Consider the following 21415-nt stretch of genomic DNA (forward strand, 5'->3'; position numbering starts at 1 on the left):
AGATATTCCAAAGAAAAATATAAATTATTATAGATTATTGGTGCTACTGATTTCTACCAGACCTATAAACAGAGAGCCAGCTTCTAGTTTTTGAAGTGCTGTACAGAAATGATAGTAACACCCAATAAGGATGGACTCTGTTTTACATAAATGAACCCATATCACTCACCAGATTCGGATCATAGTATGCTTCCTGAGTTGGTGGGATGTTGTTTAGCTGAGTGATATTAGCAGGAAGCATTTTCGAACAATTTATTAACATGTGTTCCAGACCTGTTAAATCCTAACAAAGCAAAAATAAAAGCATAAACCTTCTACATACAAGTAATGCTTGTGGTTTTAAAAATATGTTAAAGTCACCAAAGTGTAAGTGCTACCTTCAAAGAGAGTTTGACTGTATGATTCTAAAAGACCCACTAAAAAGAGCAGAATGAGACAATACAAACAACTCATCTTTGCCTCAAAGTGGAACGTACAGGACCGGGAGGCCCCTCTGATACTAGGTGAGCCAGGGGATCACCAGATGGGTGTCCTCCAGCTGGAATCCTCTTGGTGCCCCTTATTCCTGAGTGTCCCACTCCTGGGACTAGAGGATGCCAAGGCAGAGGGGACTCTGCAACACCACGGGTCTGGCTGAGGGCTCCACTCAGCCACATCTGAAGCCCCTGGATGAACCTGTCATGAGAATCTTCTATGCAGTTATGGTCTGCCTCTTCTCCACACAATACTATAGCAATCCCTAATGAAAGTCTTAAAAAAAGTCATCCTATGAAACACAAACTTCAAAACTGATTTTAATCCTGGCATTAAAAATGGACTAGTTGTGAACACCCTCGTTTACTTGTACTTGCATTACACTGAAGTATGCAGGGGAAAGAGAAGGTATCAAACTTAAAAGTTTCATTTAAAATGTCACAAAATTGGGGGGGGGGGGTATAAAATTACAATACCTGCAAACTTAAAGGCAAGTCATGAATTCTGGTGGCCAGCGTGCGGATTTCTCTGTCAGACAGGATGCCAGATTGGTCTGTGTCAATTTCATCAAAAACTTGCGATATGTTCAGCGGCTGAACTGCACTCATGAGATAATAAAAATAAGAGAAGGCAAACTGCATGTCCTCGGAGTGGCGCACTTTGTGAAATGACGTCTTGTCAAATTCTTCAGGGAACCTGTCCAAATGTAACACATTGTGAGATCTGGATACTTACAATATACATGGTACCCCACACTTGTGGCATCAGAATCTTACTTCCCTCCTGCTGAGATAATACTTTCACCACACTAGTTATCAAGTGTCAGAGCCATAGATGCAGCAGAGAGAGGATGTGAACTTCAAGCTGCCCTGGCTCTGAGCACAAGCAGAAAATTCAGACGTAAGCGAGACTTACATGTCTTGCAGTTCCTGCATCACGATTCGGTCGATCATGTGAGGCATGTGTGCAGGGACTTTCCGAGATGTGAATCCAAACTTGCTGTTTAGAATTTTGTTCACGTATCGGAGGGAATCAGCGAATGTGTCTTTTAGCTGCCTCCCGGTGTGCTTGCTGTCAGTAAAGTAGGCCAGTTGTGTCTTCAGTGACTCTTCTTCCTGAAAGGAGAATTCCACCCAGCACAGTGTTACATTTACTGCACAAGGGTCCTGTGTTAACAAGAGATGGGGGTACTACTTCAGGTAGCATGGAAATAACTAGTCACTGTCGTGTGGGGAAAATGAAATGAGCACTACACAGGTCTCCTTCTGCATCCTAAGACCAGGGGTCACCTGGTCGAGTTTAGTGAAAGTATCGCAGACAACAGCTGTTTATAGGGTTTTCTTCAGGGACTAGTCATTGACCATGAGATTTCACAGCCCATTACAATGCAACATTTAGAAAATCGATTTACAGTCCATTTGAGAGTGCTTTCAATATGAAGTTATTTCTACTGGTGAAATCAAAGCAGCAAGGACTTGAGTTTTGAAGACACAGGCTAGAATACAAAATTGGTTTCACCATGTAACAGTGTTAATACTATGAAATGTAAAGAGCCCTGTCAAAACCACCAAGAGGTGAAACTGAATGGGCAAAGAATATCGGCAAAGAACCTGAACACACTTTACAGAAGATGAAATAGTTTTCATGAGTTTTCTCAAACTCATGAGAGTATAGATTGATATTAACTGCTGTTGGGTAGTCTGTGGAGAAACAAGCAGGCTTGCACACTGCTTGTCAAAGGAGGAAAGGGTGCAACATAAAAGGACGTATTTTATACACACTAGACCCTTTAACCCAGCAATTCTACCTACAGAAATAAAGCTTCCCCAAGAGTTAGACGTATGTACAAGAATATTTATTGCAACATTAGGTATCTGTAATTGCAAAACACTGGGAACAACTTACAGCTGTTAAAAAACAAGGGCGGTTTGCCCACATACTACCACATCAAAGGTGACTGCAGAGCAGTGTGTGCATAACTCCACTACTCCAAAACAAACTATGTAGTTTATACAGCTATAGGAAAATAATTGAAGAATACCCACCAAGCCACATATTCATAGTGACTGTCTCAAGGAGATTAAGGAAGGGAGGAGGAGGAGGCCTTTTCCTTTTTTATTGCTTTTTTTGTGTTTTTTTTTTGCATTGCTTCAATTTTTACCACAAGTTTATAGTGCTACAATTCAGAAAAAAGGAGGGTGGTGGTAGTGAGGACTCAACCACTAGTAAATGCTACCGTGTCAGGGACAAAAAACACCCTGGAGACAATGAAAGGAATGAAACTGCACCCCCTTCACCACTCTCCTACAGCCTAACGTCTGCTCAGGCTGTGCTCTATTCATGACCCAACCTAGACCACAAGGTTTTTTCCTCGGTCTGTTGACTACTCCCCACTTTTCAAAGGTCCCACACTTCAGTGGATCCTTATCACACGGCCACAGTTCTGGCCTCCCAGCTTGCTCTTTGAGTCTCTAAGAGCACGGACCCTACTGACCATCCTGCGCTCCTGGATGTTAGCAGAGGGATGGCACTCCCAAGATGCACAAAGGACCCCCAGGCACCGTGAAGGCTGTGGTAAAGGGAGGGAGAGCTCCAACTCTGAGGACCAGCTCACACTCATCTGCTGTTGTGACATAGGGAAAGCTAGTGAATTTGTCTGTGTCTCAGGCTTTCCGTTATTGGAAAAGTATGTGATCTGACTGCACAAGGTATGCAAAATCGGTTTTTGAAATAACATACCAAGTGAAGATAAGATACCATCACTGCTCTGCTAGGAACTCAGGGTATGCCCCTGGCTGATGACTTACTCACTCACACAAAGGCTGCTTCTGAAACTGCAAAATGGGGACAACAATAGCCGAGACCCTTACAAGGTGTTTTTATTGTTAGAATTATTGGGAAGATTCCTGGAGGAGGAAATGGCAACCCACTCCAGTATTCTTGCCTGAGGAGAATTCTTGCCTGAGAACCCCATGGACAGAGGAGTCTGGTGGGCTACTGTCCATGGGGTCACAAAGAGTTGGACATGACTAAAGCAACTTAGCCACATGTGCTGAGTTCAGTGGTGGGCACAGGGAAGTTCTGAATAAACAGTAGCTATTACTTTATCACCACCACTAACAAGGTTACTTTTTTCCTGAGCATGGGAAGGAATAAGGCTGCATGTAACTTACATCAAGCAGATCTTGGAAATACTTTTTCTTCTCCCATGGCAAAAAGCCCAGGTAACTGTCTGTGTATTGCTGCAGTTTTCTTCCAGGTACCACTTCATTGCCACCAGGGTAACTGTTGGCATTTTCCTCTATTTTTTTCTCTTGTTCTTTCCCTGTGATTACCTTTTCCTGTGTGTCCTTGCTTTCCAGTGGGAAAGTCAGAGATGAAAGCTTTTCTCTTGACACAGTTCTGCCTCCTACTTTAGGAGTCACGGTTATTGCCCTGAATCTCGCTTCCAGGGGTGGAATCTGGCTCTGGGAATGGTTGTTCACTGTCATTGTCACTGCTGGAAAAGGCGATGACCCCTGGAGTCTTTCAGATGTTCCTAAGTTGCTTTTGTGAGCCTCTTTTGCCAATGGGGCCTCCAAACCGCCATTTCTTTGCTCTGTTGTTAGAGGGTGATTTACTGTTAACTGTCCATTTTGTGGGTTCATCAGAAAAGACCTCAGCAAGGCTGACTTGGACAGGTTGTATCCTTTCATGGTGATGTCTCCACGTTCTAGTTGCAAATCCAAGTTATTAAGGCTCAACTGGGTCTCTTTTGGAAGGAGTGAAATATTGACCTGTGGAATTTCCACCTCCACTTGGAATCTTCTTGTTGTGTTCACATCATGTCTCTTGACCTTAGGGAAGCGTTTTTCTTCAGGGATATCCTCAAACAAGATTTCTGCCTCTGGAAGAAGTGTTGTGGAGCTCATCGAACTTTGGTAAGCCTTCTGGGTCGTAGAATTCCGTTTGGGCTCCTCCCTCGTGTCAACCTCTACTACTATCTGGATTTTGAACTCCTCATCATTTTTACCTTGAAGTGTGAGATTAAAATGTATTGTGGTCGCGTTCATTCCACTGTGCATTAGGAGGTGGATGGTTTTCCACTTATTGGCGATAGAAGCATGTCGGATTATTGGGTTGTCACTATATGCACCTTCGATCCCCTTTTTGGCTATTTCTGCAAAGCTGAAATAAGGCAGGCATTCACCTTTTGGAATAACATAGTGAGTCTGGTTTGGGAGAAGAGTTACTTTATACAATTCATGAAAATGATCTAGAGGAAAAAACACAAACATGACTTTAAAAAAAAACTACACATTTTCCCCCTTTTCCTTTAATTCTTAGGGTTTGAGTTTTCACTTTCTAAGAGTGACTTTAAGTGGACTTTAAAATAATCAGAAATTCTACCACAAAAGCTATTGGGCTAGGGTTCTTTTGTACTTTCTGAAGCTATCACTATCACTGACATGGAATGCTGGGGGTGGTTCACTACCAAGGTACGACACGATTCTGGACAGCAAACTCCGATGGTCAACGTCTATAAAAAAAAGAACTTTCTGACCAAAAAGACCTTCGTTAATAATCCAGCAACAAGATCCAGTATTCTACCATGCTTATTTAATCAACCACTGGTCTCTTTCTATTGTTCCCCAATTAAACCTTCACTGTATATTTTCAACTAAGATAAATCTGCTTAGGTTAAGAAAAAAAAGCAGACTAGAGCAATAACAGGAATAGATGCAGCTTCAGTGTCTATGGCTTTCTAAAGATCTGTGTCCTCTTGTAACTCACAATTCCTTTGGATTTCAGGCTGGGAAAGGGCTACCTAGAGAATAAATAATAAAAGTGACCCAAATCCCCTCTATTTATCAAGGATTGTTATCCCCTTATTCTAAATATGTTTTTATGGCAGTAAATATACCTTGCCCACAGTCGCCAGCATCGAACCCACAGGATAAGACATTGCAGGCTTGATCACAGAACTTATCGGCCAACCAGGAATTTGCACATCCTTGATTACAGTAAGAGACGCCAGTCATTCCAGCACCAAAATGCCAGGGCTGTCCGACTCCGATACTTCCGGTGCCCCCAGCTCCTGCAATATAGCGGCTGGCACCACTGTTACCTGGAGGAGGAGGAGGAGGAGAGGATCCTGTGGTGCTTACAATCTCGGGGAAAAAAAGACAGCTCCTAGTTCTCAATCAAGACTGATGCATGAATTTCTACCAGGAAAGGTTCACCCTGTTCTTCAATAGAAGATTTTATGTAGCTTAAAAAGAGACAACCTGACAGTGAACTGGGTGTGGGATGACCAGGCCTTCGCACTTAGAGCTGTGCAACCTACCAGTACAGGCCTTGGATGTGCTCCCGGGGACACGTGTAGATGTGTCCGGAGAAGCAGATGATTCTGAACACTGTGACTCTGAGGACTGACGAGAGCTCGTCCTAATGCAAGCGCCAACCCCCTGCCCGAGCATCACGGCTCTACGAAAGGCCGAGCTCTCGGGGCTGCACAGGCCCTCTGGCACGGCTGTATTCTCTGCCTGAAGCAGTGTGTATTTTTCAAAAGTGCCTCTGACAGATCTGACTGAAACACAAAGCTTTGTTTCTTCCAACACTCTTCTCTTTCCCACACCTGCTTCCTCACGTGGACTAGGGAGATGACAGTGTCTGCACCTACTCTCTTTTCCTCTGGCGGCTGAGAAATTTAAGTGGATAATGGAGGATGCTTTCTAAGTTTAAATGCTTTATAAACTGAAAGGCAATAAATAAATGTAAAAACTTATTTCCTCGACAAGTCCAAATATAAGTGTACAAGACAGGAAGAAGAAGTGCTAAGGAGATGAGATTATTTATTTCTTCTGTGTCTCTTTAGTCGTTCACTGACCTGGAGCAATCTGCTGACAGCCACTGGCCATGAACTCCTACAAAAACCAGTGAGAGTGAGTGATTCTTGCTCTTGAGCTCACATAATTAAGGGTAGGACTGATTTTAATATTTTTGAATAATCAAAGGCATTTGCAAGTGCAGGGTCAACATGGGAAAATGCCCCCAACAATGATAACATGAATAAACTAGGTCACGGGTCCAAGAATGATGGCTAAAGAAAAAAATTCCAACAACATAGACAAGTTACACCTGAACACATCCTCACCAGAGCAGTCACCACCGTCCCAATCACAGGCCGAATTATTACAAGCCTTGTCACAATAGCCGTCTTTAATCCAGGATCCTGGGCAGCCCTCAGCACAGTTGGGCACAGGCCATGTCAAATACACCTAGGATAAAGCCAGAAAGAAAATAAAGTGGTTTCTGACTTCTGACACTTATTATGATCTTCCTGACCCAGGGATTGAACCCAGGTCTCCCACATTGCAGGCAGATGCTTTAACCTCTGAGCCATCTGGGAAGCCCTATTCTTAAGCTAGGATTCCTTTAAAAGAAAAATCAAACAAATGGAGCCTGAAGAAAGGGCCATCCTGTAGTGGCTTCTTGGTCCCGCCCGGCTGACAGGTCTCAGCCGGCACAGTCACTCTTTTCTGTCACTGGAGGAAAGCAGACTCAGCTTACAGGTTTAGTCTCACAAATGGTCTTATAAATAATCTATTGTTAAATAAAGCAGCAATACGCCAGACTTAAATCCAAGTACAAAAGTGTGCAGGTAGAAAGTGTGCAAGAAGTCACTGCTTTTCTGTGATGCTGTTGTCAGCTCCTGAGTGGATTCATGTATTGTCTCATCGCAAGGCTGAAAAGGGGAGCAGATGACCTCTCAATGTCCTCACCTCCACACGTGAGGTCGTGATGAATTAATCAGCATAGCATCTTGAGCTGTGAACAACTCTGCTTTCAAAACAGCTGACAGGCTACATGCGTGGTGCGTGCTCAGTTGCTCAGTCGTATCAGACTCTCTGCAACCCCATGGACTGTAGCCCAACAGGCTCCTCTGTCCATGGAATTTTCCAGGCAAGAATACTGGAGTGGGTTGCCATTTCCTACCCAGGGGATCTTCCCAAGCCAGGGAGAAAACTCTCATCTCTTGTGTCTCCTGCGTTGGCAGGCAGGTTTTTACCACTGCGTCACCTGGGAAGCCCTGCCCTGTTATATGGTTGCTTCCTAACATTTTTGAAAACTTTTAAAATCTCTACATCTTTGCACAGTCCAGCGACTTGGAAGGGCTTTCTTCATCTGGTTAACTCTCACTTGCTCTTCCAAGCTCATCTCACTCCCAGGATGGCGATGCCTACACAGCTGACACCTGTAACATCTGTGCTCAGGACCAGTTTTTTCCATCCTGCCCCTCAAAGCCAGAGTGAGACTGGCTGCCTTGTGACACTTCATCCATGGCTTTAAAGCACTACGTTGAGCTAAATTTGTCTTGGGCATTTTGCTGACATGGTAAGCACAACAGTTTCCCAGTGATTTTGCTTTTCCTGCTGTTGCAGTAGCAGAAAATACACAGGGTGGGTTTGGGTGTTGAGAACATAAGGAAGCAAGGTTCCTGCTGCAGGAACTTTTCTCACTCCCTGATCGTTACCTCTCCTGAGCTCAGCACTCAAAACTGCTCATGTGGACAAATTTGAATATGATATATATACTGATTTCCCTATGTCCCATCTACAACTTCTAAGTAACTCCTAGACCAGGAACCTCTTAGCTACTCACCTTCTGACCTTTGGAATGACTGTAGAAATCATCTGGCCAGACATCCTTCCCGAACATGACATCATCATTCAGGTAAATGAACTTCTGGGACAGCCCTTCAATGCGATGGATGTGACTTTCAATAGCAGGTGAACTGAAGGTGGGTAAGTGGCTCAGATTTCGAAAAACATCCTTTTAACAGACACAAAACAAATAAGACAGAAGAAGGGGAATGAGAAGGGAGTTTTGTTTTGTTTTTGGAGGGAAATTAGGGAGGGAGGTGAACGGAAGGATTAAAGGAAGGTGGAAGTGGAGGAGCGGAGAATTGGGGGATGAAATGAGGGACCAGAAAAAGAAAAGGGAAAGACGGAACAGGAAACTGCAGCCTTGTAACACATGGCAAGTCTCTACCTGGTGCGTGACTATCGTCACTCGGGGATTATCGAGGTTCAGCCAGGATGGAATCTGCCCGTTGGTGACAATGAAAATGTTCCGAACCCACGGTGCGTGCCTCTCGATAGATCGCAGTGAGTACCTCAGCTCTTCATTATCTTCGAAACGGCTGGCAGAGACATCTTCATCTTGCTTAGACTGAGGAAAGCATGGGGCACAGAAAGATAGAAAATACCCCTAAGTCACATTACCCCCCGCCCCGACTGTCCCCTCTGTGCTCAGGGAACTCCAGCAAACTTTCAAAGACTGCATCCAGCTTTTAAACTTAAAAAAAAATGCAAAACACTCAGCATATTTAAAACAACAACATAAAAACAGCATTTCTTTCACACACCTTTTAAAAGAAAAGGTTCTTGGCTCTGAATGTGGGTCATTTCAGTTAGTATTAAGCAATGGCAGTGACTGGGAATCAAGTCACTCCTCCGGAAGCCCTCTTCCTTCTAACAGGTACATGTGCGCTCACTCATGTCCAACTCTCCGCAACCCCATGGACCACAGCCCACCAGGCTCCTCTGGCCGTGGAATTCTCTAGGTAAGAATACTGGAGTGGGTTGTCATTTCCTCTTCCAGGGGATTTCCCAACTCAGGGACTGAACCCACATCTCCTGCATTGGTAGGCAGATTCTTTACCATGAGCCACCTGGGAAGCTGTCTTCTAATACAATGACTTATAAATCTTTAATAATCAAAACCCTGAGTTTGGGTTCTAAAAGAATCTCTGCCTTCCTTACCTGGCTGATGGCACTCAGATCCCATAATAAATATGCAGGACTTATGGTCAGTTCCTTTCCATTGATGGTCATATTCTTCTTCGTCTGCTTATTCAGTTCTTGGAAATCTTTGGGATTATTCAACTTTAGAAGTGCTACACTGGCCTCTGAATACAACTGCAACTATAAAATAATAGGAGAGTTACATGTGGGAAAACTGAACAACAAGACATCTTTAAATTCCCAGTTGATCCTTGATCTTAAATACAAATAATATATATACTACATATTGTGTACTAACCAAACTATGTGCTGTTTATTATACCCATTAAATATATATTGCATAATTTAAAAGATTCAAAGTTTCATATACATATTTGAAACAGCAAGCGAGTATCGTGGAGAGAAAACCTACATGGGCCAGACACATTTCCCAAATGAACGCAACAGACCAGCTATTTAGAAACAAGAGAGTTGGGGGCTGTGACAAATGGGACATCTCAGGCCCCATCTGAAAATGCAGCCATTAATCAATAGGGACAAAGGCAGCCAGATCCCTGGAGAGGCCGGAATCCCTAGTATCACATGAAATCTCCCAGTTTTCAACGGTGGCTCATATAGTTTGGATTGTCATACATACAAACAAAGCACATCTGGTCCCCAGTCTGTGACCTCTGTTCTAGAATACCGCCCATCTGCCTACACTGGAGGAAGTCCTGCCAGGTGATGGCGCTGGAACTGTGGCAGGTGGAGAGCACTTCTGCCGGCAGGTGTCTCGCAGCACTCGTGCCCACACCTAGTCCTGGCAGGGCTGCTTGAAGTGCTTGCTCAGGAAAACCACCTTCAGGGGCAGTGTTTTCAAAGCAACCATAAATCCAAGAGGGAACATCACACACATCAACACATTTTACAAGCACATTTCCCCACCTCGACCAGAGTCCACACCACCCTTGATAAGTTTTTTTGTTGTTGCTTTAATTCTGTATCATACAATTTCCTGTGAAGAGAGGCTTTCAGAACTGAAAAAGCAGGGAGAGGGTTGAAAATCACTCATCTAGGACAGCAACACCCTACTGGTGAACTGGCTTTCCTAATAGGGTCAATTTCTTTCTTAATTTTTAGCCTTCTTAATTTATAAAACAGAGCAAGGGACTTCTCTGGTGGTCGAGTGGCTAAGACCCTACGCTCCCAATGCAGGGGGCCCAAGTTGGATCCCTGGTCAGGGAACTAGATCTCAGGTGCCACAACTAAGGTGCAGCCAAATTTTAAAAAATAAATAAATAACAAAACAGAGAAAGCTTTTGCATCTGCTGCTGCTGCTGCTAAGTCGCTTCAGTTGTGTCCGACTCTGTGCGACCCCATAGACGGCAGCCACCAGGCTCCCCCGCCCCTGGGATTCTCCAGGCAAGAACACTGGAGTGGCTTGCCATTTCCTTCTCCAATGCATGAAAGTGAAAAGTGAAAGTGAAGTCGCTCAATTGTGTCCGACTCTTCTCGACCCCATGGACTGCAGCCTACCAGGCTCCTCCGTCCATGGGATTTTCTAGGCAAGAGGACTGGAGTGGGGTGCCATTACCTTCTCCCTTTTTTGCATATGCTACATGACTATATTTAGGTCATCCTGCAAAGTTTCCTGAGTTTATGTAGGCCAAAAGTAGAGGTCAGAGTTAGAATTTCATTTATATCTCTTCTCCTTTGTATTATGTAGACACTAACTCTCACTGCAAATTGTGTGTGTGTGTGTGTGTGTGTGTGTGTGTACGCACGCGCTGTCCTCTTTACTGATCGATTTCTCTCACCTAACAGTATCTGGTATACACAAAGCACTCACTGCAGGCCTGTTCATGCCGCTGCCACTGTTCTGCCTCACTCTGTAGGAGAGGGATTGGAGGCAGGCCACGCAGGGCAAGGTCCTCAGTCTGTTCTAAGTACCTAACAGCTTCCCTGTCCTCCCCCAGCCCCCCTCCCATAGAGACACTCACAGAACCTCACAGGGCTCCCTGGAGTGCAAAAATCACTATTCTAGGATATATAAACGTCGTACTTTAATATCCTAATTTAAGTTTAAATTTATTGGGAAAGTGAAAATCGCTCAGTCCTGTCCAACTCCTTGTGACCCCATGCACTGTATAGTCCATGGAATTCTCCAGGCCAGAATACTGGAGTGGGTAGCCTTTCCCTTCTCCAGGGGATCTTCCCAACCCAGGGATCGAACCCAGGTCTCCTTCATTGCAGGCAGATTCTTTATCAGCTGAGCCACAAGGGAAGCCTAATTATGAAAGTGAAAGTACCCTTTATTAATCTCTTCTACTCAAGCTGCTTTTATTCTAGAAAACTACTTTGAAATTTCACAGGAATTTGTCTAAGAGATGGAAAATTGGAAAAGAGATGAAAACTAAAGAGCTTAAAGGAACGTTTGTATGTATGAAAAAAATTTTCTGTCAACTGTCTTGAGTGGTGTAAAGGGTCCTGTGTTGGCCGCTAGGTGGCACCCTAATCCCAGATGCCTTAATTACTCTTCAGGGAAGACAGGAGGCGGTAAGGAAACCACAGTGTGGTGAGTGCCTCAGGCTGGAGTTCTTAGCTTGGGAATCTGTGGGTCAACTGGTTCCATATATAACTTCTTACTTGAGATTACAAGTCAGTCTTAATTCTTTAAATTACAAGACAGAACAAGTTCTACACCCACCTCCTGCAGACCCATAGCCAGACATGTAACATGACTGAGAAATGAAGTTTTGCTATTTTTTAAGCCACTGGCACTTTAGGATGTTTGTTACAATAACATTATCTAGAATGATGTGACCGATACACCTTTAGATGGTAGTGTGAGGTTAGGGACAAAAATGTGCCAGCTAATGCCACTGAAAAACAAATTAGCTCTTTTTAGTAATTACAGAACTCAAGCAACTAGGTCTTAGTATGTCCTGGTGGTTTTCTAAAACTTGTATCAGTTTCAGAGGTGCCTGTGTTTAATCTACCAGAATGCTCACTTGAGAAACAAAACCAAAATAAAGGGTGCCTGAAAATGGTTTTGTTTGCAAAACAAACAAAATTGTATATGCTTTAAAAGGTTCACAAGATGGCTTCAGGGAAAGCACTGGAAAAGGGGGCATTAGTACAAATATTAATACAATTTACTATGACCTTGAACATGTCATGCCTTGAACAGAGGTTTGAGGGGTCAGAGTCCAAGTCAGACAGTAAGCTGTTCCCACCTTGCCCAACTGTCCTTCCTGCAGAAACAAATTATCAATAACTGATCAGCCTTCGAGGATCACATGTAGCCTCCTTCTCTTTGGAAACTTGTCTCTGATCCATGCAGATCTTTCTTTCTTGTCTCCAAAATGCCAGCTCATCCTTGATAGCTAACCCCATACTATCCTGTTTTGCTACTTGACCACTACATATACAAATATATTGCCTCCAAAACAGCCTGAGGACAAGTGCATGTCCTCCATTTCTGCACGCCCACGCAGCAACCAGCATCACTTAATTCAACCAAAAGTGAGAATGCACTTGACAGCTTGGGGAAGATCTTCTGCCTGCTCTAACATATGTTGAAGTGAACAAAAACAAAACCCAAGAAAACAAATGAAAAATTCACCATGAATGAAAACGTCCAAAAAGAAAATGATTTAGAGAAAGCTGAAAGTAAAGACCATGGATATATGCTGCTGCTGCTGCTGCTGCTGCTAAGTCGCTTCAGTCGTGTCTGACTCTGTGCAACCCCAGAGATGGCAGCCCATATATGCTAGTATAAAATAAAATTTTTTTAAAAGACCATGATAACCTGATTTCTCAAAAGTTGAATTCTGTGTCCATCACATAAAAAAAAAATTCTACAGCAAAATTAGAGGGTAATTAATCAGATCACAAAAGGACTCACATCTCAAGGTATTGGGTAAAAAGTTCATTTGCATTTTTCTGTTAAGATGATAGGATTCTTCAGGCAAGAATACTGGAATGGGTAGCCATTCCCTTCTCCTGGGGATCTTCCCCAGCCAGGGGTCAAACCTGGGTCTCCCCCATTGCAGGCAGATTCTCTACCATCTGAGCCCACCAGGGAAGCCCTAAGATGTTATAGAGAAACCCAAACAAAATTTTTGGCCAACCCAGTATCTCAAACTAGAAATTTTTCAATAGAGAAGACTGCTTGATTTGTAAGATTACAGTCCACAGAAGAATTTTCATGAATTCGTATCTATCACCTTGCAAACAAAACCATTTTCAACTAACTCCCACTTTCCCTGACGGGGGTAAGAAGGGAATCTTACCTTGTTTTTCACTAAACACGATGATGAAGGCCAAGTTGTTGGATGTATAAAATCATGACATCAAAAAACTAAAAGACTCCGTTGAATAATGACTCCACTAAAACGGTTCCCTTTACATCCCAGGACACTGTATATGGCGGGTATCAGAGTCTTGCTTCTTGCTCATTCTCAACAAGGCCCCCTAAATGCCAAGCCCAGAGATGATCACTAGGGTACAAATGGGCAGGCAGTACCTGTCCTGAGATGCTCGCAGCCCGCCCAGGGTCTCTGGGACAGAACTGAGCCCTAGGTGGCTTTGGAGGTCACGAGCCTTAGCAAAAGCCACCTGGAGGGTCCTGGGAAGGCACAGTGGTTCAGCCGTTCAGGTCCTGAACAGGAACCAACGTCTCAGGCCTTCCTCCCACGTGCCACAGGGCACCTCCAATGTATTACCCCAAACTGAGCTTTCAGTTTCCTTCCCCAAATCTTACTTCTCCCATGAAGCTCTGAGTGTGGTTAATGTCACTATGTCCATCTTCACTGGTTAACATCCACTTCCCCTTTCATTTTTCCTTCTATGTCCTCCAGGAGCTAGTAAGTCACTGGGTCAGGCTGAGGGTTTCTCAGATGGTTCTGGAACCATTCTCATCACTGGCACCTCTGCCAAGGCCCTTGTGGAACCTGAATGTCTTGTTGGGCTGTGGCAGCAGTGGCTGGGCTGGTTTCACTCAGTTATCCTTGGCACAGTCCCTGGCACATAGCAGGTGTTTAATCAGTGCTAAACTGGGAACCCAGTGGTTGGAAACTTCATTCTCAGGGTGCCCGTAATAGAATCAGGAAGTAGGACCCAAGGAAAGACAGTGCCTTGGAGAACCAGGCTTGAATGCTGACACCACCATCTTTCTGTGCTTCCTCTTTCTCATTTTTTCTTGAGCCTCCAAAAATCAGAAGCCCTTATACCTGAAGCCAATCACAGGTGCTAGCACTGTGACAATGAGCTGCAATAAATACTGTGTACACCTGACTGGATTCCCCAGGAGGTGCCAGTCTCCGCAACAACAGGTCTGGGGAATCCAGATCAACCTCCAGCCGGGTGAATGGCGGAGGAGGGGGTGTCCCCGTGGACAGAGCCTGGGGTTCTACTGCCTAGTTCAAGTCCTGCTCCTCCCTGCCTCTCCTGGCACTCACCACTCCACACTGCCCCAAACCAGCCTACCAAAGAGGTGACCACGACTTGGATCTTTTGGCAGGCCACGCCCACCTAGCAGCAGATTCCCTGGTCAAAAGTACAGACACTAAGTCTACACCGGTACAACTAACAGCTATGGCACCCCACTCCAGTACTCTTGCCTAGAAAATCCCATGGATGGAGGAGCCTGGTGGGCTGCAATCCATGGGGTCGCAAAGAGTCGGACACGACTGAGCGACTTCACTTTCACTTTTCACTTTCCTGCACTGGAGAAGGAAATGGCAACCCACTCCAGTGTTCTTGCCTGGAGAATCCCAGGGACAGTGGAGCCTGGTGGGCTGCCGTCCATGGGGCTGTACAGAGTGGGACACGACTGAAGCGACTTAGCAGCAGCAGCAGCAGGAAGCCAAGAAGCGGAATAAATGCTGATCTATGGTTTTATCTGCCCAAATCAATACTAAAAATAATTCAGGGGAAGGAGGAATATATTTATTTTAAGAAAAAACTACAGATTAAGAAATAATTCAACCCTCATTGGGCTGGGCATTACCGTATTTCCAGGTACCAGAAAGAAAATTATGGGGGATAATATGAAGAAAAGACAGAAATGTCATTCATATTACCAAGGTATTTACAAAGGTAATACAAAGTACCTTAAAACAGTGAAACACTTAAGGGGAAAGGAAAGAAAGGGAACTTGGACAGGCAGATAGAAAACACAGACAAGACGTAAACTCAACAACCCCAGAGTCACAGCTCTCCCCGCCACCACCTCCACCTCCATCCCTTCACCTCCCATTGTTAAATGGCATCAACAGGAGACAGAGGGAAGAAGCAGGAAGCTAAAAACTGTGGCAGAATTTAGAGAACATTTCTTTGTAAAATCAGGAAGAGTGGAGCCTAGCAAATTCTGAACCAAGACCTGTATGCCCTTCCATGCTGAGGGAGGAAGCATTCATACTGTACAGCCCAGGCAACTGCTGACAGAACAGCAGGCATCCTGACAGAAGGTCGAAAGGACGGTACACCCACACAAACTGTGCCCTACATCAATCAGACACATGGCTCTAAGGACAAGAAGGGTTAACACATGTCACAGCCTCCAAGGTCAACTCGAACGGATGGGCTCGGTGTTCAAGTGTGAAGAGTTAACATGTATAAGTACTATATATGTTTGTGGCTCAGCTAGCTATTAAGGAATGAAGGGCTCAAATTTCCAAGTATCTGCAGCATTCCCCTATGTGAGTGGAAGCTCCAGGTTGGGGACTAGTGTACTTACAAACACGTGCTGGACCTCCCCCACCACCTCCTTCCACGCTCACACTGCCACCAGGACTTCTGTCCACTACTGCATTCTCAGCAGCTATAACAGCACCTGACCCACACAGACGCTCCTTTGTTAAACAAATGAATCCTTATTCTGCCTGGGAAACCTACAATCCAAGTCAGACTCCTAAAATTTGGAATTAAGAGTAAAAAGAGTAAAATTAAGAGTAAAAAAACCCCAGAATCTTCTACAAATAAAAAGCTGTCTTCACGACAGCATATGTGACAGAATGGAGAACCTCTTTGCTTCATTTGGGTTTTTTGGTTTATTTTTTGGCCATGCCACTTGGTTTATCGAATCTTAGTTCCCCAACCAGGGATTGAACCTGCACCCTCAACAGTAAAAGCAGAGTCCTAACCACTGGACCACCAGGGAATTCCCCCTCTCTGCTTCTTGTTGTCAGCTATACTATTAATATAACGGAAGGGGCTGCCAAGAAGAGGCATTCGTTACACGGGATGTGCTATACTAGTTGCTCTATTTTCTAAGCTCTTACCAGTTTTATTTTAGAAGAAAGATTTTCTGGCAGTTTTGCTTTTAGTTGATTTGTTTCCTTGAATGTCGGTGGAAATCCACTCAGGAAAGCCAAATCTTGCATTAGCACTAGCCCAGGGACTTCCTTATCTGTTGTCTAAAATAAGAACAGGAAAAACACAGCTCACTTTCCACATCATAAGGCTGGTGAAAACTTACAGCTGAGAAAACTAGGAAAGATCTATTACTGCATCACACAAACTTCAAAACAAGAATGGTATGATTATTTAAATCAATACTAGTACTGGAAAGCTAGGCTTAGAGGAAAAGTAAACATTAAAAAGCCTCTCAAAGTAAAACAGCTTGATTTCTCACACTTTTATTCTAATGGATTGCAAAAACACAGCTAATTTGAAGTAACATACCAAATAGCCCCTCCAAACTGTCTGTCTGCTGTTTCCTTTAAACATTCCAGCCTGGGCATCTTCAACTACAACAGAGAATACAATAAACAAGCATGATTTTAGTGAATACTTAACCATGATGTCTGGCAGGACACTGTACAAGGCATTTTGAGAGCTGCCAAATTCTCCAGTGGCCACGTATGGATGTGGGAGTTGGACCATAAAGAAAGCTGAGCGCCCAAGAATTGATGCTTTTGAACTGTGGTGCTGGAGAAGACTCTTGAGAGTCCCTTGGACTGCAAAGAAATCCAACCAGTCCATCCTAAAGGAGATCAATCCTGAATATTCATTGGAAGGACCTGATGTGAAGAGCTGACTCATTTGAAAAGACCCCGATGCTGGGAAAGATTGAGGGCAGGAGGAGAAGGGGCTGACAGAGGATGAGATGATTGGATGGCATCACCGACTCGATGGACATGAGTTTGAGTAGCTTCCAGGAGTTGGTGATGGACAGGGAAGTGTGCTGAAGTCCATGGGGTTACAAAGAGTCGGACACGACTGAGCGACTGAACTGAAACCAGTATAACACATGGTCTCAAAGAAAAGGTAGTTGGGGGAGACAAAATTAACCCATCCAATAAAAGGGGAGCTACTGTAACCCACTGTAATTCTGCAGTACTGAAGGAGAGGCTCCTGTGTGCAGAGGAAACAGAAATGAAAGATTGACAGGAATCACAGAGGTAGGACCAAACATCAAACATCGACAAGTTTCATTTAAAAAATAAAATTGATTGACCAGAGTAAAACATTTGGGAGTGGTGGGTACAAGGAAAAGAGGGCAACCAGAAGGGGCCCTTGAAAGCCAAGCCAGTGGCATTATTGATAGATGGATGGTGGAGAGCCACTGTAGGTCCTGGGGATTCCCCCAGAGTCACAGTGAACTCCTGTGATTTATCAGGTAATGTGATTAGAGCAAATTAAGTTGGGGGTAGGGAGGATGATAGGAGAAGGCAATGGCACCCCATTCCAGTACTCTTGCCTGGAAAATCCCATGGACGGAGGAGCCTGGAGGGCTGCAGTCCCTGGGGTCGCTAAGAGTTGGACACGACTGAGCGACTTCACTTTCACTTTTCACTTTCACGCATTGGAGAAGGAAATGGCAACCCACTCCAGTGTTCTTGCTTGGAGGGTCCCAGGGACGGGGGAGCCTGGTGGGCTGCCGTCTATGGGGTCGCACAGAGTCGGACACGACTGAAGCGACGCAGCAGGGAGGGTGACAGGCTTCCCAGGTGGTGCAGTGGTAAAGAATCGCCTGCTAACATAGGAGACCTGGGTTCAATCCCTGAGTCGGGATAATCCCCTGGACTAGGAAATGGCAACCCATTCCAGTATTCTTGCCTTGGAAATCCCCTGGACAGAGGAGCCTGGCAGGCTACAGTCTGTGAGGTCGCCAAGAGTCATACATGACTGAGCAACTAAGCATGCACAAGCAAGGAAAGTGATGATGTGTGCCTACCAGGAGACAGGTGTCAAGTGATGGGGACAAATGAAATCAGCAAACCTGCTGACATTTGGGGAGCTTGGAAAACAGGAGAGATCAGAAGGCTGTAATTCTCATTCTCAAAACAGACACAGAAAGCAGGGTCTACAGATTATACCCTGCAAGATGGATGTCAACCCTGGGGAAGAGTCTCAAATGTACCATAAAAATATAGTTGGTGAGTACTGGAGAAAGTCTTCACAATATACTGTTTATCTTTAATGGAAGCACTGAGTGCTAACAGCATGAGTTCATTACGGATAAATTTATCAGATACACATCTCACTCTGTCCCCATCTGTCTCTCCCCGTTGATAAGGTGGATTCTATACTGGTAGATCATTTCATGTCAAACACACAGAGGAAAAGTGGAAACAGTGACAGATTTTATTTTCTTTGGCTCCAAAATCACTGCGGATGGTGACTGCAGCCATGAAATTAAAAGACGCTTGCTCTTTGGAAGGAAAGCTATGACAAATCTAGACAGCATATTAAAAAGTAGAGATATCACTTTGCTGACAAAGGTCCATATAGTCAAAGCTATGATTTTTCCAGTAGTCATGTATGGATGTGAGCATTGAATCATAAAAAAGGTTGACCACCACAGAATTGATGCTTTCAAATTGTGGTGCTGGAGAAGACTCTTGAGAGTCCCTTGGACTGCAAGGAGATAAAACCAGTCAATCCTAAAAGAAATCAACCCTAAATACTCACGGGAAGGACTCATACTGAAGCTGAAGCGCTAATGCTTTGGCCACAGGATGCAAAGAGCTGACTCATTGGAAAAGACCCTGATGCTGGGAAAGATTGAAGGCAGGAGGAGAAGAGGGCGACAGAGGATGAGATGATTGGATGGCATCACTGACTCGATGGACACGAGTTCGAGCAACCTCCGGGAGTTGATGACGGACAGGGAAGCCTGGCGTGCTGCAGTCCATGGGGTCACAAAGAGTCAAACATGACTTAGCAACTGAACAACAATACTGGTCGATCAGACAATTAGCAGAGCTGCACAATATGTATTTGTTCATAATCTCAGGAAGGCAGCTAAACACCACCTCATGTCATCTTTATGTGTCTAACAGAGACTAGATCTCAAGTTAGGCACGTTATAACCAATTCTGACCAGAGAGTATAAAATTATAAAAGCTACAGTCAACCTAGAGAGGGGTTTTGGAGGTCTGCTATAGGTTCTGTCTTATTCAACAATCCATCAAGGTTTTGGAAGATACAGAAGTGATGCTTGTGAAATGTGTGGGCTTACAGGAAGCCAACAGAGAAGCTGTTACCTTGGTAACAGACCAAGGGTTCTCCAAAGTCCTTGACTGTTTAGAGCCATCAGTCAAATCTAGCAAAATAAAGTCTCCTACAAGTAAAGGTAAGATCTTTAACTGGGCAACAAAACAAAACCAAGTATAAGTTAAAAGGAATCTTTGAATAAAAATCAAAATAAAAAAAATTAAATAAAATGGGTATTTGAGTTAGTAAATGTAAGTTTTTAAAAAAGACTTAGAGGAGTTTTAGTCGACAGTGAGTTCAGGATGAGTCGGTAATGCTAAGGCCATACTGAATTTCCTCCTAATGCTGTGCTTCTAAGCAGGAGAGGGCTTAGAATAAGAAGGGTGATATTCCCCAACACCAACCCATCAGGAAACCCTATTGAGTTGGCCTTCAAAATGTCCAGACTCTAACCACTTCTCACCACCACACTAATCCAAGCCCCTTTCCTTCTTACCTCAATTATTACAACCTTTGCCCCTCCTCAGTCTATTCCCACTATAGCAGCCAGACTGATTCTTCTGGAACATAAGTCAGATCACAAAACCCTTCAATGATTGATTCCTCAACACACTCTGATTTAAAAGCAAAAGCCTGTCATGGCTAACCTCAGCCTGTACCATTTGGTACCTGTTACTTCTCTGGGCTCATCTCTTGCTCTCTCCTCCTTGTTCACTCTATCCTAGCCACACTGGCCTCCCTGCTCTTCTTCGAACATGTCAGACAGACTCCTGCCTTAGGGGCTTTCCACTGGCTATTCCACTTACCTTGTATATAGGGAATATATGGAGAAGCACTGCTTGCCCACATACTCATGTGGCAGGCTCTCTCACCTCCTTCAAATTTTCATTAAAAATCACCTTCTCGGGGAGTCTGCCCTACCCCCCTCCCCCAATTTCCCCTGTTCTATTTTTCTCTACAGCATTCATCTACAAACTATAGGATTTAACCTGTATGCTGTATCAGTTGTCTGATCCCTGTGCCAAGATGTAAATTTGATGAGGGCAGAGATTTCTGTCCATCTGTTCACTTCTGCATCTGGCATATAGTATGCACTTGATAAACAGTGAAGAAACAGTCCCAGTCTCTTTGAAGACTGAACCACACTGGAATAATGTTCAACTCTAGCTGAAACACTTTAAAGGTAATAGAAACTAAAGTTTCTTCTGAGAGGAGCAAACTAGGGTGCGGTCAAGTACCTAAGAGACAGCTAAAGGAAGAAGAGGAAATGTTACACAGGACAGGGATTAGCTCCATAGGATCCCAAGGGTACAAACTGAACCAGTGTGAGAAAGCTATAAGGAAGCACTTTGTAGTTCCTCATAAAAATCAATGTAGTCCAGAGGCAGAATCAGTTGTCACCGGAGGAAATTCATTTCCTAAACATCAAAGGAGATAAGCTTGACTGGAAAACCCATTTTGCTGAGGAGATGCGGGTCTTGGCTGCAGGGCTGGACTGTGTGACTGCTGAAGTCCTGTCCAATCGGCAGTCAAGGACACAACAGAAGTGGTAGGGTGATCAGGAGAGGGCAGAAATGACACATTTCAGAAGGAAAAAAAAAAAAACCAGATCTCAATGATTAACTGGAAAGAGGTTAAATAAGATTATCTTTAAAATGCCAAACATGGCTACAATTTCTTAATCTAGATCAGGGTTTGGCAGTCCATGGTCCAAAATCTAGCCACTA

At 44.2% G+C, this 21415-nt stretch overlaps 1 protein-coding gene across 2 annotated transcripts in view; it reads right to left on the reverse strand.

Annotated features, from left to right (window-relative positions):
• Positions 1-21415, reverse strand: part of GNPTAB (N-acetylglucosamine-1-phosphate transferase subunits alpha and beta) — an 84041-nt gene that overhangs the window by 14954 nt on the left and 47672 nt on the right. For both annotated transcript variants that reach the window (XM_086400973.1, XM_086400971.1), the window contains exons 6-16: positions 16932-16996; positions 16529-16663; positions 9282-9443; positions 8509-8688; positions 8119-8289; positions 6611-6734; positions 5378-5581; positions 3648-4729; positions 1390-1589; positions 951-1170; positions 170-283 (exon numbers count right to left, since the gene is read on the reverse strand). In XM_086400973.1, coding sequence (XP_086257099.1) covers positions 170-283; positions 951-1170; positions 1390-1589; positions 3648-4729; positions 5378-5581; positions 6611-6734; positions 8119-8289; positions 8509-8688; positions 9282-9443; positions 16529-16663; positions 16932-16996 — 2657 coding nt within the window. The remainder of the gene's footprint in view (positions 1-169; positions 284-950; positions 1171-1389; positions 1590-3647; positions 4730-5377; positions 5582-6610; positions 6735-8118; positions 8290-8508; positions 8689-9281; positions 9444-16528; positions 16664-16931; positions 16997-21415) is intronic.

This window comes from Bos grunniens, chromosome 5 (assembly GCF_055505025.1).
Source record: "Bos grunniens cultivar Pamir isolate PY7600 chromosome 5, Bosgru_T2T1.0, whole genome shotgun sequence".
Lineage (NCBI taxonomy): Eukaryota > Metazoa > Chordata > Mammalia > Artiodactyla > Bovidae > Bos > Bos grunniens.